The following is a 17,734-nucleotide window of genomic DNA, read 5'->3' on the forward strand; positions in this document are numbered from 1 at the left end:
TATTTTTAGAGAAACACGAAAATACAAAAATTATTCATCTTTATTGTGAGACACAGCATACAATTGCAGAAGTTAATATACAGGGGACCCAACTGTGTACAACAAGTGCCCACAGGTTTCAGTTTGGTCAGAGCACCTGTGCACCAGTTATATTATTGATGGACATCTCATGTCCACTACTGATGTGTAGTCATTTTATTTAAAATAAAATCTGCAGTCAAACTTTTCTGTGGCAAAGTAATTAATGATCCATGACTGTCAGATAATTTATAAGATAAAAGCACATCAGTGGCAAGGATTTTGTGACCTATTCTCAGGTCAGTTTGATCTTTTGATCGGTATGGGCAAAGTGAGGAAGTCCTCAGCCAGCGAAACCTCTGTGGCAGTGCCTTTCAATGCATCTTCAGCCTGCCTTTGGAGCTCTAGGACATCATCCTCTTCACTGTCCTTTTGCAGACTAACAGGCTTGTATCTCTGGCTAAAGTGATAGAGCACCAGACGGCGCACTTCACAGGAACGAGCAACGGCTGCTGCCATGCTTGGCGTGCTGTGCCCGTGCTCAACAGCTCGTTCCTGGAAGCCATCGGCCAGGGTCGCCTCATGGACGAGAATGTCTGCTCCACGACATGCTTTCAGCCCGCCTTCCCCGAGCAGTGAGCTACAGTCACCAAAAATGCACACTTTTCGGCCAGGAATGGCTGGCTCCAGGACTTCGCTTGGTTTCACTACCTGTCCGTTTTCCAGAGTAATGGTCTCCCCATTTTTGAGCTGCCCATACAGTGGTCCTGGTGTCAGTCCTGTTTTGAGAGAGAGCATGAGAGAGTGAATGAGTGAGAGTGTGTGTGTGCGTGTCTATGTGTATGTGCATGTGCATGTGTGTGTGTGTGTGTGCGTGTCTATGTGTATGTGTATGTGCGTGTGTGTGCGTGTGTGTGTGTGTGTGTGTGTGTGAGTGAGTGCAAGCAGAAGTGTTGTCGACATGTTGTTGATAAGTGATAATGTGCATTAGCTGAAATGATACAACCGTTTTGACAGTGACAGATGGTGGTCAAAACTTGATGGAGATCCAGATATGTTTTAAATGCAGGGTGAATATTAAATTGAAGAAATTATTTGGCCCCCAATGTAATGGCATACAAGTTTAGGCGTTCTGACCTTGTGTTCCCCTGCACTTTTCATAGCCACACCAAGTTTTGTAAATCTTTACATTTTCAAACACTGTATTGCATCCCATTTAACACCATAGTTGCCTACTTCCCTATGGCATGCAAGACAAAAATGGAAAAGACATACCTAATTCTTTTAATAAGTGGGTGTTAAGACGTCCAGGACGATCATGCTCCTGTACACAGAACCCAAAGGATGGTATCCGGTGAAAGAGCCTAAAAGCCTTTACTGTGAAATGTTTTTCTTCGAAAAGCAAGTAGCAGTCACTCTCTCCTTCCAAACAGATGGTGCGCCCAGGCCGCTCTTGAGGATGAAGACTTTCACTGCTCTGTGTCACTGTGGGACTTAGCAGGCCCTCTGGGGGGCACTGGTCCCCGGTGGGCTCAAGCTCGTGGACAGCATAAGGGAAAACGAGCTGAGAGCCTGATAGCTCCAAGGCAACACGTAGGAAATGCCTGAGACCAACTGGGCCATATATGTCCACACAGTTTGGGGGTTGCGTGGGACTGTAGTTGAGGCTCACAGTGCACAACAACCCTGGTAAGCCAAAGAGGTGATCTCCATGTAAATGAGAAATGAATATTTTGTTGATTTTACCTGTGTAAAGAGAACACAACTGTGGAATTACAAACACACATGGAAAGAACAAACGCATCACAAAATACCTAAATGCATTTTATTCAAGGAACTTTCATGTCCAATGTTTCATCTGCTGAGAACAATTTGCGATCTGGTAGGAATTAAGAACCTGCTGACTTATTCTGTTTACCAGCCTTAAGTTGACTCTTCATCAGCTGTGTCTGTGTACCCTCTCCACAGTCGAAGAGCCAACATTCTCCCTCGGTACGAAGAACCACTGCTGAGGCACCGCGATGTGGAGACGGGTATGCTGATCCCGTCCCGAGGAACGTCAGGTCCATAGACATAATAAAAAGTTTAAAAACACGAAGGGCAATTTTCGATTCTTAGCGTCACTGAAAACATGTTTGCTTCAGCTTCCTGCCAAGCACAACACGTTGTTGCGTTGAAGGAGCGACGTCATCGCTGATTGGATGATAGTCAAGAAGTCTTTGTATCAATCAGAAGGTTTTATTGGTCGTTTCTTGTCACATGATGTAAGGGTGCGTTCAGGAGTACAAAGGCGGGGCGACGTTTCAAGATGTTTTGGAAGGACTGTTACATAAAACCATATAATTTACATATATATACACATATAAATATATATATATATATAATATATATATATTTTTTCTTTAATTGTTGTGCAAGAGTACGGAGAAAAATGAGAGATTTTTGTTTTAATTAGTAGGTATTGTCCTAAACATTTATCAAACAGTAGGCAAAATTACACAATAAACACAAGAGGCATGGCGAAAGAGTTGAAAACTAAAATCTCATTTATTCTGTTAGCGCACACACAAGGAGCTGGTCCATTGTATGTGCTGTTTTGTGCGTTCATACGCTAAGGCAACATTGCATAGCGAAAATAAACCATTAAACCCCAAATTAACAATGCACATATGCAAACCACTATATATCAGAAATTATACCAAAAACACGGAGGTCCACAAGCAAACAAATACCTGGGCACTTACAGTGTTCTGGTGAGGCAAAGAGCTTTTACTAGATGAACCAGCATGACAAACACTACACATTCACGTTAACAACATAAAGACACAACTGGGTAAAACCACTAACACTTCACATCTCACGTTGTTACACTGGGTGAAAGTGGTATTGATAAGTAAAGGAATTCCCAGTGGAATCCTGGTTTGTCATCTAGACAGGGAACAGAAAAGAGGTGGTTCAATTACGAGAGTGAAATAAACCCATTGTTCAGTCTAGTGACTCACTTATGGACCCTTTCAAGAGAGTTCCATTATCAGCATAATAGTTGGCCCCACAAGACTTCCTTTTTAACATTCCATATGTTATCTTAATGCAGAGGTGGTAGATTGGGGCCCAAATAGAACGTTCAAGCATTGCTTTTGTTTTTATTGTTGAAAGGGTCTATAGCCCACCTCAATGTCAAATGTGAAATGCATCAATCATGAACAAGTGATGAACCAAAAATGACAACACAGGCATTAATATGTAGGTTATGATATGACATCAATAATAATAGTGTTAAGTGCCTCTTCAATTGAAGTGATCTTAAAATCAGTTTCAGACCTTGCAGCAGTGTAATAATTTAAAAAAGAATGACAAGAATTGCGCTGAAATCTTTGGCTCGGTAACGGAATGGTTGATGAGCAAGATGTCTCTCGAAATCTACACAGGCACTTCAGAGAGGGTCAGCCAGGGAAAAATGCATTCCATGCTGTACCATCATCTGTTCCCTGACCTTTTTAAGAATGTGAAGTGTCTACGCTAGTGATCTAGGCATTACATAAGATATCATTTAGCCAATGGTGTATTGCAAATTATGCAAGAAATGTGCCAATGCCCATGCTGACATCTATTTGATATGTGTAACTGTGGCATATATGCAACATTGTATAAGGGCATATTTATCTGTCCTGCCCAGAAAAACAGTGAGTACAGGTACTTGAAGGAAACAGGTCCAGACATCTCATTCTACCTTTGACTGCAATTCTGTCTTCAAAGCTGATGAGGGTTATTTGTATGTATTTCCATCAGGACACAACAGGGGACATTACAACATTGCATTGGACACTAGAGTTCTTAAAAATATATTTGTAATGACAATCCACAGCTCTCTCAAAAGTTTAATGAGACTAAAGATCATTCTTAAAGTCCACTGCACAATACTGGTCTTTTTAATGTTCAGTGTCTCCTGAAGAATCAAATCTGAATTCATACTCGTTCCTGCTTTGTTACAACATGTAATGCAATACATTGAAATGGGGACTGAATGAAGACAAATTAACTAAGTAATAGAAAAAGAATTAAACCCCGTTTCAAATACATTTTAGAACTGATCTCATATGTGGGGAGTGTGTATGCTTGGCTTAAAGTGTAACCGATGTAAAAACTGAAAATAAGAAGCCTCATGTGCCCAAGGTAAAGGGAATACATTAGGATATGACAAATCAGAGCATAGAAAAGTGAGACGAGTAGTTAGGGCTAAAACCACTGACCATGGAGTGTGTGCCATTTTCACTGGCTTTTCCATTTCATGTTTGATGGCCTGAGTCTACTGAGGTGATGGTGACCCTACAAATCCACTGCTGTCTTAGTCACGCTTCCTTTCTCTAGCACCTTCCCTAACCCGTCTGTCTGTCCGCCACACCATAACCTGTCCCAAGTGCTCCGTCCCCATCGGCCCTCTACTTTAAGGGCTTGTGGGACACCCCAGGCCAGTTGTAGATATCCGGGAGGAAAGAGTCGTAGTCGGTGTTCCAAAGAGTTGACCGCACAAACTTCTCCTTATCAAGAGGCTCTGGGTAGCGGAAGGCCATTCCCTTTGCATACACATACTCCACCACCTAAAGGGGGAGAGATTGAGATTGAGTATGACTTGGTATTAAATATCAATATGTTATATGCATATTTCCTGAGTGTCTAGTGAAAGTCCAGGCTGACTAATGTTCTAATGTGCAACACTCGCTCACCTTGATTGCCATGTGGACAGACACCTCTCTGATGTTGGACAGAGGTGGGTACAGCCTTCCCTGGTTCATCTCGTTTTCGGTCACCTGGTCGGCCAGGGTCTATTCATATGAGCAGTGCAATAAGAGTGGTGCAGCGGCCATAATGAGGATAGGGTGGCATGCTAGAAGTCTGTGATTCTGTGAGAGTACTGCTTACCTTAGCTGCCTCCAGGAACACTGTGTCACTGATGTGCCTTACTCCACTGAGGATCACAGCCAAAGCCACTCCTTCAAAATAAACACGGAGAGCACACGGACATGAGACCTGGACATTAATAAATATCTAAGAGACGTAGTCATTAATTCGAAAGCCATTATAAGTGTTTCTCCAAAATCCATGACCCCAGTCAGGGAAAGTTTTGGAAGGAAGTTCCACACAGAGACTCCTGTGTCTCTGGGTTTGACCTGCCCTATAAATGTGTTGTGTATAAATGAAGCTGCAACTGTAGAGGGCCTACCGTAGCTTGTTTATTGTCAATGGTAAATTTCCACAACACTAAACAAGAGAGTAGTGTACTAGCAGCCCGAAGGAATTTGAAGAAAAAAATATGTGCTTACAGGTTACAGCCCAGTGCCTAAAATGTAGCGAGTTGGTATTTAATAGAAATGGCGCCTTCTTCCTGTGGCCGTTTTGATGACAGCGCTTAGTTTCATAGGGTCTACTGACAAATTCCTCTTCCCTTGTTTCATTTCCATCTTTTAAGTCCTCAATTATGACTAACTTTGCTGAGGAGTCTGAAGCAATGAATAACTGACGGAAAAGATCCATGAGATTAAACAGCTCAATGCAAGTTTCTTCATTAACAGCTTGGATCTCTAAGCTCTTACAGGCTTCAGGCGCATTCATGAAATTCAGCTAAAGAAGGCGAAATTGCATTGTGCATTTCCATTTCCGTTGTGCAGACTGACACCCTCCTTATCAAAAGTTCTGACCAGCTGTGGGGTCAAAATATAATGTTGTCAGGGCAACTCTAAGGGACATACAGTACCTCATAAAATGGCACCAAATACAATTGCAAATGTATTCAAATAAACCCGCTGTTATCAACTTCAGTGGCATTATACCCTAGTTGGTGCCTGTGGCTGCATGTGGCTGCACGGGGCCTCACCTGGGAATATGTAAGCATTGTTCCCCTGACCAGGAGTCAGTACACGGCCATCTGGCAATGTGACCGGTTCAAAGGGGCTACCGCTAGCGAATAGGCATCTTCCCTGAGAACACACAGGAGAGACAAAACCAAAGCGTCAGGGAAAAGCACATGTGAAACCGCAAAGAGAAACTGCATAAAGAAAAGTACTGCCTGTCAAGCGAGAGAAAAGAAGAATGCACAAACAAAAGGAAATCAATTTCCCTTCAATGTCAGCTTGAATTAGTGTCACATTTCCTACAGCATAATAAGTATGTTATATAATATAGATGTAATGATTTTATAATTATCTTCAAAACAATCATTTTCTATATTAATGTGTCAAGTGTCACAGTAATACAGAGTCAGTTTTGACATGTGTGGCATCTCTAGACATGCCGAATGTCTGCGTGCGCGTGTGTGTACCTCTGTTAGTGTATAGGCATCCTCTGCTGTACACTCTGCTTTGTTAGTGGGGTTGCTCAGAGCGAAGATGATTGGCCGTTCATTCAGGGAGCCCATCGCTTTGATGACATCATGTGTAAAGAGTCGCCCTGCCCCCGACACACCTGTGAAAAGAACAGCGTATTACAACAGACCTGTTTTTCACAATGCAAAGACAGGGAGACATATTTCATCTATACATTGCCTTTATGATCCGAATCCTCTGTTGTAATAAAGCGTATGCTATTTGTATTTTAGGATAGTAGATTTGGGATGTGCAGTCATGAATACAGGCACATCTCAGAAAATTAGTGGATCGTGGAAAAATTCATTTTTTTCCATAATTTATTTCAAAAAGCTCAATTGCATATTCAATTAAACTTTCACATAATATATATTCATTACATATAGTAAAATATGTCAAGCCTCGTTTTGTTTTAATCTTGATTATTCTAATCTTGATGATTACTGCATTATCAGTTTTTTTATTGTAATTATTTTGAGATGCTGGAATTTTGATTACCAGGAGGTGTAAACTGTAATGTTGACATGAGAAGAGCTCTAATCAGCTAATTAAGTCAAAACTCTGGCAATGGTTTCCTGAGCCTTTAATCTCCCAATCTGGGCAGGGCAATGACATTTCGATGATATTCTAATTTTCTGAGATGCACCTGTATGTTATATGAAATAATATCTAATGACACTTTTTTATGACATTAGGCTACATGACACATGGGTGCCTTCATTCCAGCCAGAGTACACCCACTCTATGTGATGGCACTGATCCTTGAGGCAAGATAGACATGCTGCTGTTATCAAAACTGTTGTTTCAACCTCTTTTTTTATGCAACTTTTAAGACTTATGCAAAAGGATTCCCAGAGAAGATTACACTTAAAGCTGCTATGTGTGACGTTAGCAGTCTTAGATGACTTTGGCCAAACCCTTCCTTTAATTTGAGTTATTTTGTGTGTGCACAGCATAAAACCACCAGTCACTTCCACATTAACCAAAACCAGTAGGAGTCCAGTAAGCAGGGATCCCGATTAATGGGACAAACACCAAGCTGACGTTGGTGGTTACTAATTATAGAGCCTGGGACAGTTCCAGACATAAGTTTTTTTTCAGTTTCATGTTTCAGGATTCCAACAGTACCACACAGGGCAGCTTTAAGAAGGTGAGAAACACACAGATGTTTGAGGGAAATAAGCAGGAGTATTCATAGTTTAGGACTTTATCTGAGAGCGAAAACACTGCTATAATAAGGTCAGGTTTATCAGTTGTATCTGAGCAGATACTGAAAGCTATGGCCATGGCTTTCATATATTTCCTCTACCAAGGAAAAAACATAGCAGAACACTCCACTGCTGAAACAGCTCTTCAGTAGTTGTATTCTGAGCCTCCGGTCTGGCAGAAGTACGTAACCTATAGACCCTTTCAACTGCATACACAAACATGTGTGTTCTTAAGGCATTTCCGGTGACACAGAAAACAGCATTGAGCTATGGGTAACTTTGGGACAAACAAAAATGTAAAAAACAAGTTTTACAGTTGACATTTTGTAGAGCATTACGCTGAGGTCCAAGTGGATTTTAATTTCAAAGTATCTGGTTTTGCACGTTTCAACCAGAAGCCCTCTAGGAATAGATTGAAAGGTTGAAAGGGTCTATTGGAAATTGAGCTAATGACACAATGCAAACAGAACAGAACTGCTTCTTACCAATGATAGCTGTGGGCTTAATAACATTGACTGCATCCAAGAAGCTCTTGACCTCTCCTGGACTGGAGTGTACAAACGCCTCTTGGTTACTGTCTGTGCCCTCTGGTCTGCCCTGTGAACACATACACACATATTAAGGCCAAGGCCCTACGCTTTCTAAGGCAACCTAGTTTCTATGTACATGACTCATTTACCCTTCCCATGTGAGACAAAAAAGGGGGCGGGGAGAATTTCCTCTAAAATACAGCAGTATTCCAGTTATCGAGTAGAAAATGTTATTTTAATTTCCTTCACATTGTTTTTCTATTTAAATAAGTGCATGTAACCATCCTGCTCCTCAGAAGTTCAAGTGTACTATATGCGGGGATGTTCAGAAATGGCATCAGATCCCGCAACAGTATTTATTAGGCCTCCTTGATTGACCAAACTGAAATCCAGTGCAAACTGACCTGCACCAGTAGGCCGTGTTTGTCAAACAACCAGATCCTCTTCCTAGCCTCCGCCTGAGGCATGCCAGCCTCAGTCATCGCCATGGTGATAAGGTTGGCAATGCCCACAGCTGCCTAAGTGGAAGAAATAACATAAAATCACGTCCTGGTTTATTCATTTTTGTTTGGCTTTTTTAATGCTTTAGATTACTGTACATGCATTTCAACTTGGCTGTTCTACATTCATTAAGCCATTGAGAATGAAAAAAAACAAACAAATCTTGATCTTGTTCTTTATGTATTTTTTTTAAAATCTGAATCTGAATCTTTATCTTTACCTCTCCAGCTCCCAGGAATAACACATTGTGCTCAGTGATGGGCTTCCCAATAGCCTTTTGAGCAGCCAACAGCCCAGCAAGAGCAACTGATGCAGTGCCTGAAACAAAGAACCATTACTTACTGCATACAGTGGAAAGTAAGGTCACATTCTCAAAATACTACACATTGCTACTCAGAAGTATTCTTTAAAAACACACAATGCACAATGTAGATTCTGCAATGTCCAATTGCCAAATATGCTGTGACTAACCTTGGATATCATCATTAAAGGTGCAGTACTTCTCCCTGTATTTCTTCAGGAAGCGGAATGCATTGTGGTTGCCGAAGTCCTCAAACTGAATCAGGGTGTCCTGGCCATATTTCTCCACAATCGCTTCCATAAACTCATCAATGAGGTCATCGTAGAGCTGGGAGCGATCTCGCTTCTGGTACAGGCCCATGTAGAAGGGGTCTTTCAGCAGAGTCTGTAAGGGGAGAGAGAGAGAGAGAGGAGTCTTGAAGAAAGCCTGAAGGTGCAAGACTTGTATCCTCTTTTCAGTCCTTAACCAGTGATCTTCACCTCACGACAAAGACTTGCTGGGTTACTTTTTTGCCATTTTACGATAATAAAGGGGAAAAAGGAGTAGAAAGGGTCCTTCAGCAGAGTCTGTGAGTGTGAGAGGAGTAATCACACCATCACTCATGAGTCTGTGACTGTGATCGGAGTAATCACACCATCACTCATGAGTCTGTGAGTGTGAGAGGAGTAATCTCACCAGCACTCAAGAGTTTGTGAGTGTGAGAGGAGCAATCACACCAGCACTCATAGCTTTACCCCCTCTTTGGCCTTTCTGCTTCACCAGAAAGCAATAGGTTCACGACAGGGTGTGAGTTTTAGAGTTTGCATGCTCATCTGCGGCAGGCTCATTTCAGCTTTGTATTCTGTGCCAGTGGCTGCAGTGCTGAGAAACTTGTCGGACAAAAAAAAAATAAAAACACAGCAGTCCACCGACTAAAATAGCTCTTTTTAAAGGGTGAGAGGGTATCTGCTAAAACAGCTATGCTAAAGCCTCCCCCAGGGCTATAGCGGTTAGCGCAACAACAAAAGACATTCATTAGCGGCAGCGGCGGTGTGCTAACGCTCCAGCCATGCCCACTGACCTCATTGTCTGTTCCCACATCGATGCACACGGGAAGGCATTTCTCTGGCCTGATTCCACCGCACGCCGTGTAGAGGCACAGCTTCCCGACCGGGATGCCCATCCCGTACACTCCCAAGTCGCCCAAGCCCAGGATGCGCTCGCCGTCCGTCACCACCACAGCCTGGGAACGCAACACGTGCAGGTGAGGAACAGAGCAGCCGTGTGGCGAATTGGAGCCTTTTGTGAAAAGCTGAGTCAAATGCAACAAGCTGAGAGCCACACGCACATACCGCTACGTCAGTCTCAGGCCAGTTATCCAGGATGGAGCGCACGTGACCTCGGTCCATGATGGATATGAAGAGACCTCTACAGAAAACAATGGCGAGGCTTGAACTATTCACTTCAAAATCCTAGCTCCATCTCTATAGACCCTTTCAACAAGGTAAACAAAAACAATGCTTGAACGTTCTATTTGGGCCCCAATCTACTTCCTCTGCATTAAGATAACATATGGAATGTTAAAAAGGAAGTCTTGTGGGGCCAACTATGATGCTGATAATGGAACTCTCTTGAAAGGGTCCATATCTTCCAGCTCAAGAGACCTCAAGAGGCACAGTTGTAGGCTGAATCACATTGCTTTCACTTGCACCCTTGCAGCCATCTTAGGGTACTTTTATGAGGTAGTAGAAAGACAGGCAAGACGTCCATATCTCCTTGGATTCAATTCCTTGAGCATGTACTTTAGGAGCGCAAGTGTGAGCAATGCAATTCGGCTCCTAGTGTTGTGGAACTAATATATCTGCAGGTGGTCAGTGGTGAACTTACTTTGGCCTCCTGAAAATGTGTCCATACTGTGTGCAGGCCAGTCCGACTGTGGGCGTGTAGACGATGGGCATGAGGTCCTCGATGTCGTCCATCAGCAACCGGTAGAAGAGGCGCTCGTTACGCTCCTGGACTCCCATCAGGTAGATGTACCTGAACACAGACGAGTTGCATGAACACGACCTACCAAACGCTACACAGAGAAAAAGGTATATATGCAAAAACATAGCCTAAAGTCATGTGGAACAGCGAGTTCACCGAGTTAATAAATCACGTCTAGACAACTCATGTAGGCATTGCAATCATTTCACATCACAATGAGCCAACTTGCGTCTACAGGAAACTGCAAGTTCATGACGTGGCAAGTCTCACTTCTGCAATGGGTCAGACATTTTCGACAGATTCTTTTGGAAGCGTGTGGCCTGGATGTCCTGGGTCTCGATTTTGGGCGGAAGAAGGCCCTGGATCCCGAGAATCTGACGCTCCTGCAGCGAAAAGGCCATTCCCTGGAAGGAGGACAATGAAAAAGGATGATGATGACAGAGAGAGAGAGAGAGAGGGAGAGAAAGAAAGAGAGATGACTTGATGAGTGTTGTGCTATTTATGCTACAATAACAGAATCAGACAGGTGCTAGAAGCTGGCACTAAAACACTGGCTTGGTATGACAGCTCTATCATGAGCTGTCTAGCATTACTTGGTTTTGTGACAACACAGCAAGCCTCCACTGTGACATGGGCCTTATTATGTGATAAGAATGCAGAAGAAATGGCTTTGTGAGGTTAGCTCTTCATGCACTAATGCAGCACTGGTGCAATACGCTAATAACTGGCAGAAAGGGACACCATAACCAAAACAAAACCATGCAACTGAGTAAACAGCACAGAGGAACTATTTCAGCAGTTGCTTTCATAAATATTTAATGTTGTGTATGAAGGTTAGCTAGCTCAGTAGTAGCCTGTAACAACAACTGGCACTCTGTGAATGAGGTCTGGCATGCATCCTAACAGGCATGCACTGGTTAATTTAGCACAGGTTCATTTGGAAACCACTGGATCAGCCTTTACACAAGCTTTACACAATTTCCAATATGGGATTGACATGTTTCCAACTTCCCCACTAATGGGACATTATATACACTTTCCCAAACCCTGTTGCCAGTAGGGACATAATGTGTTGGCCCTTGTTGAATAAATGTATACATTCTTCTTGATCCGACTTTAATTCTTCAAGGTTTGCCAATACTGTTTGTATCACTTTGCCTAGCTCTAGCAGTGCTGCCGATGTTGTTATTATGCCTAGATTTTCTAAATGCATCACTTCAATGTCATCACACTTAGCCACAATGGCATCACTACTGGTCACTAATTGTTCTGCCCTTCAGAGTGGCTGATTCATTTTGCATTATGGTTTCCAGTCTGAGATGATAGCAATAGGCTACTCTAAGTCATTACCACTGCACGTCTTAAACTGGCGGAAACCTTTGAGGAATTGTAGACCGAGTAGAGGAAGAGGAAGATGTCGGGAAGATGATATGTGTGTGTGTGTGTGTGTGCGTGTGTAAGGGGCAGCTGGCCATGAAACCAATAAGGGGAGTCCTCAGAGAGACACCCCTCAGCTGTCCACATGCACTCTCAGATGCTCTGGGGCCGCAGTGGCGACCTGAGCATGAGTGTTTAGGGAGCACGTCTGCCTGAAAGTCAAGCAAGCCGGAGCAGGCAACATATGGAAACCATAGAGCCTGGTGTTTATCAGGGACTGCACAATACTGAGCGGGGGAGTTGGGCTCTCCACCAATCAGAGTTGGGGTTACCTCATTGCAATGCAGGCACCCATTTTGTGTCGAGTCACGCTTGTAATGCACTCCAGGCTCAAACATTTAGGATGTGTCTAGTGGTACGGACTGTACTTCAGGAATCATTAACCATTTCTTATCCATTCTGATTTAATTTCACCTATGTTTGACCTAAGATAGCTGCTCTACAGTACTGTAACTAGCTCCTAAGTTATTGCATTTACTGTTTGTAATTACACTGCAACACTTGAAATAGATATTCATAAATCGTACGGTTAAGTATCACCAGTTGTGCAACAGCCTAATCCACTATTTTGGCGCATTAAAACAACAAGCAAAAATCAACTCTGTTTCTTTGTTGCCATCCTCATAAAGTGTGAAGAAGACCTACCTTATTGGTGCGGGGGTTCAGCATGAGGGGTTTGCCCTTCTCCTTGGTGTGGACCCATCGGCTGGCGGCCACGCATGGGCGCACAGTGAACCTCAACCTGGACAGCATGACTGCTGGATGGATGACTGTGGTAGTGGTTCTCTGAGGGAAGAGAGGTTACTGAGGTCTAGGCAGAACGACTCTGTACTCACTCATGCATACAGTAGAGACTAGTGACTGGTCTCAGTGACGTTGCATGAGTGAGCACTTTTAGACATCATTGCTTTCTTCCTTTCCTGAGTTTAACAAAAGCAGGGAAACCACCACCATCGCCTCCATACACATGTGACATGTGAGCATTCCCTCACGCACACACACACACACACACACACAGAATAGTCATGACTTTGGTTCAGCTATAGCCTACAGGGCCAGTGGCAAGCTCACAGTCATCAGTATTCACACCACTGCCACACACACACTTTGCTTATTGCATTTGCTGAATTATGAGGCTGCCCTTCCCCCCTCCCCTCTTCAGAGAGGAACACACTGCAGAGGAACATATGCAGGAGGCCAGTGATGACGACAGCGGACCCCTCCCCCGTGTCTTGACCTTATACAATGTTCTCACTGCACATGGAGAGAGAAGCCCATCTAGGACAGACACACTGGTCACTGACAGCAGGTCTCCACAAGAGATTACGCCCACTGATAAGAACAGACAGATTGTAATCTGGGTTGAGAAGTAATTTACAGCTGAATCTGATGCAAGGGGGGCGGGGGGGGAGTTCTAGTGACTGTCTTTAATCTTCCAACTTAAAGGATGTTTAGTATTGGAGTTTTACCATGAGACCTCAAATGCCACACAAATGCTCGGATTCCCCTTATGTGAAAGTGGGCCTAGTTAGTATAATGACTGTGACAAAGTCAAACACAAACATACAGGGCCCCACATTTAAGGCCCTTGTATTGTTCCAACAAATAAGCAGTGCGCTAAAATTAAACTTAAGTCTTTGGGTGCAAGTAAAGAACAACTGTGAGAAAAAAATACACTCTCAAGCAACTTACTTTAACTTAATTTACTGGAAGCAAATCAGCACTTTTTTGGTACAAGTTCTTGTACATGTTTCTTGTGTTGTTCCATCATGTGTAATTTAATACCGCATTGAAGCAGTCTTTAGTTACTGTTGTGATCACATGATAGTCCGATTATTTATTCAGTTGATAAGAGACGTTATTTTCAGCTGCTGCCAAATGCCAACTATCCAGAGTAGCACATTGGATAACAACAGGGAGGAACAGGAAGCCCATTGAGGTTACTCTGGAGAATAATTGTCTAAAACATTGCTTCAGCAAAGCACAACTGAAACCAGAAACCTTCAGGACTGCTCCAAGTCCAAGTCTAATCCACTAACCACTGTGAATGCCGACCACACACATCACAGTGAGCTGCCCTGACTGTTTTGAAACATTGTATATTTCATCACAAAGGATTAAGCAAAGGTCTGAAACCTGGAAGGAGGTGGTGACATTTCACATTCACTCTAATAACTTTGACTTTGACTAATAAGGTCATCTGGGGTCAGCCTTAGTTGCCTTGTTCCCTTGAAAGCAGGTACATGATACAACGTTGACACTCCAGATAGACTAAGTCTGGACTAGCTGTAACATTATAGATAGTGTCTACGCAAGGTGCTGGCATACAGGCGGTGTAGACTCACAACCACGGTGTCATCCAATCTCCAATCAAATGGGTGCCACACTTAGATGTAAAGGTAAAGTGAGGATAGTTTCCAGACAAAAATACTAAGCAGGAAGTTAACTTAATTGCCCATAAAAGCAGCTCAAATGATCAAATCACACAATAGGCCAGCACATTGGTAACCAATTTGATAGTTTGATATTAACTTGACAGTAATTCACTTTCAGCAGTTTCCCCTGTGCTGTGTGTGCTGGAATGTAACATCCACATGAGTAACAAGGGGTATATCACAAAAATAAGCAGTTTGAAATTCCACATCAACTGCTGAAAAATGCTCTCAAATGTGGAGAGTTTGGAATTTAAAGTATGGTAAATTTATGCTTAATGAATGGTCTAGACTCTTGAGCGTTGCGGGATGACTAACAATGCCTCTACAAACACAGACCACTCCTGTTCTCATACCACACTGTACCTGAAGCGATCCACTCCCTTTTACTTCATACAGAGATTAAGGTATGTTTTTTATTACTGCCAACCTGTCTAGGAGACAAAGTGCACATTCAGTGGCATCTGTCTGCACACTGACAATGGTTTTACGATGTATAAAGTGATAGAGGAAGTGATGCATCCCCTTAGTATATCTTACATTAGTTCTTCAATGTTCAGTAAGAACAGCAGCAATTATTTCAGTTGTATTCAATATTTGTTGAATGTTGACACTCTCTAATGCCAAGGTAATGTGTGTTAGCCAAAGAATAAACCTTTACAACAGTGATTTCCTCACTCAGGCCGAAGTAACGGTTTGAAACACCCTAAAATGCCCCACAAACAGTCTGTTCCTCAGCCACAGTAACCCTCACCCTAGCCTGACATTTAGCTCGCCATTTAACAGCTGGCAGATGCCTATTTTAGGAAAGTGCCCAAAACAATCAGACACCGTGAGATTTTGAAGTCACAAAGGAAAGGTTTCCAGGAAAACTTCAGTTGGAGTAACCTCCAGTAAACATCCAATTACAATTAATTAACAGCTGCACGTTCTTCTTAGACTAACTAAAGCCTTGCAAATGAATGAGAATGTGGCGATTAACCATTAACGTTAACTTTAACTTCATGAAGGAGGATGACAGGAAGCGATTTCAAATGTCATGCGCTTTTGGTGGGAGGAAAAAGACTGAATAGTGAATAGCCATGATAGCGCTCAAACCTGTGGCGCTGTGATGAAAAGGACACACGGATGGAAAACAAAGGAAGACGCGAGAGGACAAACGAGCTGTCGATTCACTAGACTACGTTTATCTCACTAAAATCCCTGCTAAACAGTTAGCCAGTCTGCTAACTTGACGTCTGCTTTTGTATCGCTAGCGAGCTTTGCTTTGCCACCATCTAACATAACGTTGGTTAGCAATCGCTACGCAGCTGGCTACAGACGTTATCAGCAAACTGAATATTTAATCTAAAATTCTCTTTCTGTGATTCATTAATTTGTACTCACCTTTAAATGAGGATATATCTTTATTTATTTTCCCTTCACTCGCGGCTTGAGGACATGGTATTCAAGCTGCCGACAACCTACAGCCCTTCCAGCCAGTAGGAGAAGAGGCTGTCAGAGACTGGTGATCACGAATGAATACTACACTAGGCGGCACAGCAAAGGCTTCTGTTAGAGAGAGCCCGAAGGTTTGGCCAATCGGAAGAGCGCATTCTGAATCTGAAACTGTACAGAGCCCCCTAGTAATAAATGATCTGCCGTGGTGAAGCCAGTCTCCGAATGGGATTATACAGTGGCAAAGTCACGTACGTAGTCCTTGATACAATTATTATCCTTTTTACACATCGTTTAACCGCATCTTTTCATTAGTTTCAAAGTCGAATTAGCCCTAACCTAAGACAAGCCCATGCTTTATCACCAAACGCATAGTACAGTCGCATAAAACATTATACAGGTAGGCCCTCTCTGTTACAGCTGTATCACAAGGACTTGTGATTGATTGCCAGTTTCTTTAAATGATCTTAATAAAAAAAATAAAAAAAACTGAAGAAAATCATGGGCTGCTGTTGAGTTGTATTTACTAGGTTGACTCCATAGATGGTGCTGTTTAGCTACATTGAGCATTGTGTGTAGCCTACTGTAATCTGTCAACAGAGGTGAAACTATGTGAAACCAGTAGGCTACAGCATTGTATCATACATGTACAACACCACCATTCAAAAGTTAGAATAATCATTCGTTTCAGCATTCAAAATGTGTAGGACTCCATCTTAACTGCTTTCCCCCCAAGTAGGTTGGGATCTGTTCGAGCTATTGACAATGAAACTCGCTCCAGTTGAGTGTCTATAGGGCAGTGGTTCTTAAACTGGGGGTCGCCAAAAATATTGGAGGGGTCGCAAAATGATTAAATACATTTTTCTAAAGGTTTTAGTCAAAGGCTGCCATTGCCATAATGCCTTTGGTGTTGATATAGTGTGATATGGTGTTGATATGTTCTGCCTCTGCTTCCAAAGCCCATCTCACAACATTTCGAAACCAAATTCCGCCGGTTAGAGAGAAGGGGTCTCGCGAGACTTGGCCCATGTTTTTGGGGGGCTGCCAGACAAAACGTTTAAGAACCACTGATATAAGGCATGGCTTGTGAAGTAAAACTGAATTACATTCTGCACATTCTTACCTGCAGCGCTGTCAGAAAAGCAAGCCTTACTTTTATCCTCAGATGGTGCATGCAAGGACTCCTCCAGTAGGCTATATTTTCATGATATATTGCAAAGTTTGTTCTCTGTGATCTTAACACTTACAACCCAGATCATTTTTTAAATAATTTCCCCGCCCATTTGTCTTCGCATTTCATTGGCCAGTCGAGGATATGCCTAGAAAGTCAGCATTCCAGAGTCTCTTTACTGTTTAAGTGAAGACTGCTGTTTTCTGGGTCCTATAGCCTAATAAAGCTGCCAGCTGCCATGATGTGTCTGTTCCTCAAACTAGATTCTGATGTTCTTATCCACCTGCAGTTAGGAGCTACTGCTTTTTTCTGAATCCTCAATAGGACATGTTTGCACTATTCTGCGAGAAACACCTTTGTAAAATATGCTCAGGA

General features: G+C 42.8%; 2 protein-coding genes across 3 annotated transcripts; both read right to left on the reverse strand.

The window, feature by feature from the left end:
- Positions 1 to 22: 22 nt before the first annotated feature.
- Positions 23 to 2,211, reverse strand: elac1 (elaC ribonuclease Z 1). 2 transcript variants are annotated; one of them, XM_042100304.1, is made up of 3 exons: positions 1,937 to 2,211; positions 1,294 to 1,764; positions 23 to 797 (listed from the first exon to the last, which is right to left on the reverse strand). In XM_042100304.1, exons 1-3 carry the CDS (start codon positions 2,091 to 2,093, stop codon positions 319 to 321), a joined length of 1,107 nt encoding a protein of 368 aa, XP_041956238.1. In that variant the 5' UTR covers positions 2,094 to 2,211; the 3' UTR covers positions 23 to 318. The 2 variants fall into 2 exon arrangements, with proteins under 2 accessions (XP_041956238.1, XP_041956237.1); XM_042100303.1 differs by having other exon boundaries at positions 1,916 to 2,211.
- A 335-nt stretch (positions 2,212 to 2,546) lies between these two features.
- On the reverse strand, positions 2,547 to 16,292 carry me2 (malic enzyme 2, NAD(+)-dependent, mitochondrial). The gene is made up of 15 exons (XM_042100293.1): positions 16,138 to 16,292; positions 12,965 to 13,105; positions 11,153 to 11,286; positions 10,784 to 10,933; positions 10,249 to 10,324; positions 9,978 to 10,139; positions 9,088 to 9,301; positions 8,837 to 8,934; positions 8,520 to 8,633; positions 8,071 to 8,182; positions 6,335 to 6,477; positions 5,891 to 5,993; positions 4,939 to 5,009; positions 4,743 to 4,841; positions 2,547 to 4,616 (listed from the first exon to the last, which is right to left on the reverse strand). The coding sequence occupies exons 2-15, from the start codon at positions 13,070 to 13,072 to the stop codon at positions 4,458 to 4,460; spliced, it is 1,743 nt and encodes a 580-aa protein (XP_041956227.1). The 5' UTR covers positions 13,073 to 13,105; positions 16,138 to 16,292; the 3' UTR covers positions 2,547 to 4,457.
- Between the last annotated feature and the right edge of the window lie 1,442 nt (positions 16,293 to 17,734).

This window comes from Alosa sapidissima, chromosome 8, assembly GCF_018492685.1.
Source record: "Alosa sapidissima isolate fAloSap1 chromosome 8, fAloSap1.pri, whole genome shotgun sequence".
NCBI lineage: Eukaryota > Metazoa > Chordata > Actinopteri > Clupeiformes > Clupeidae > Alosa > Alosa sapidissima.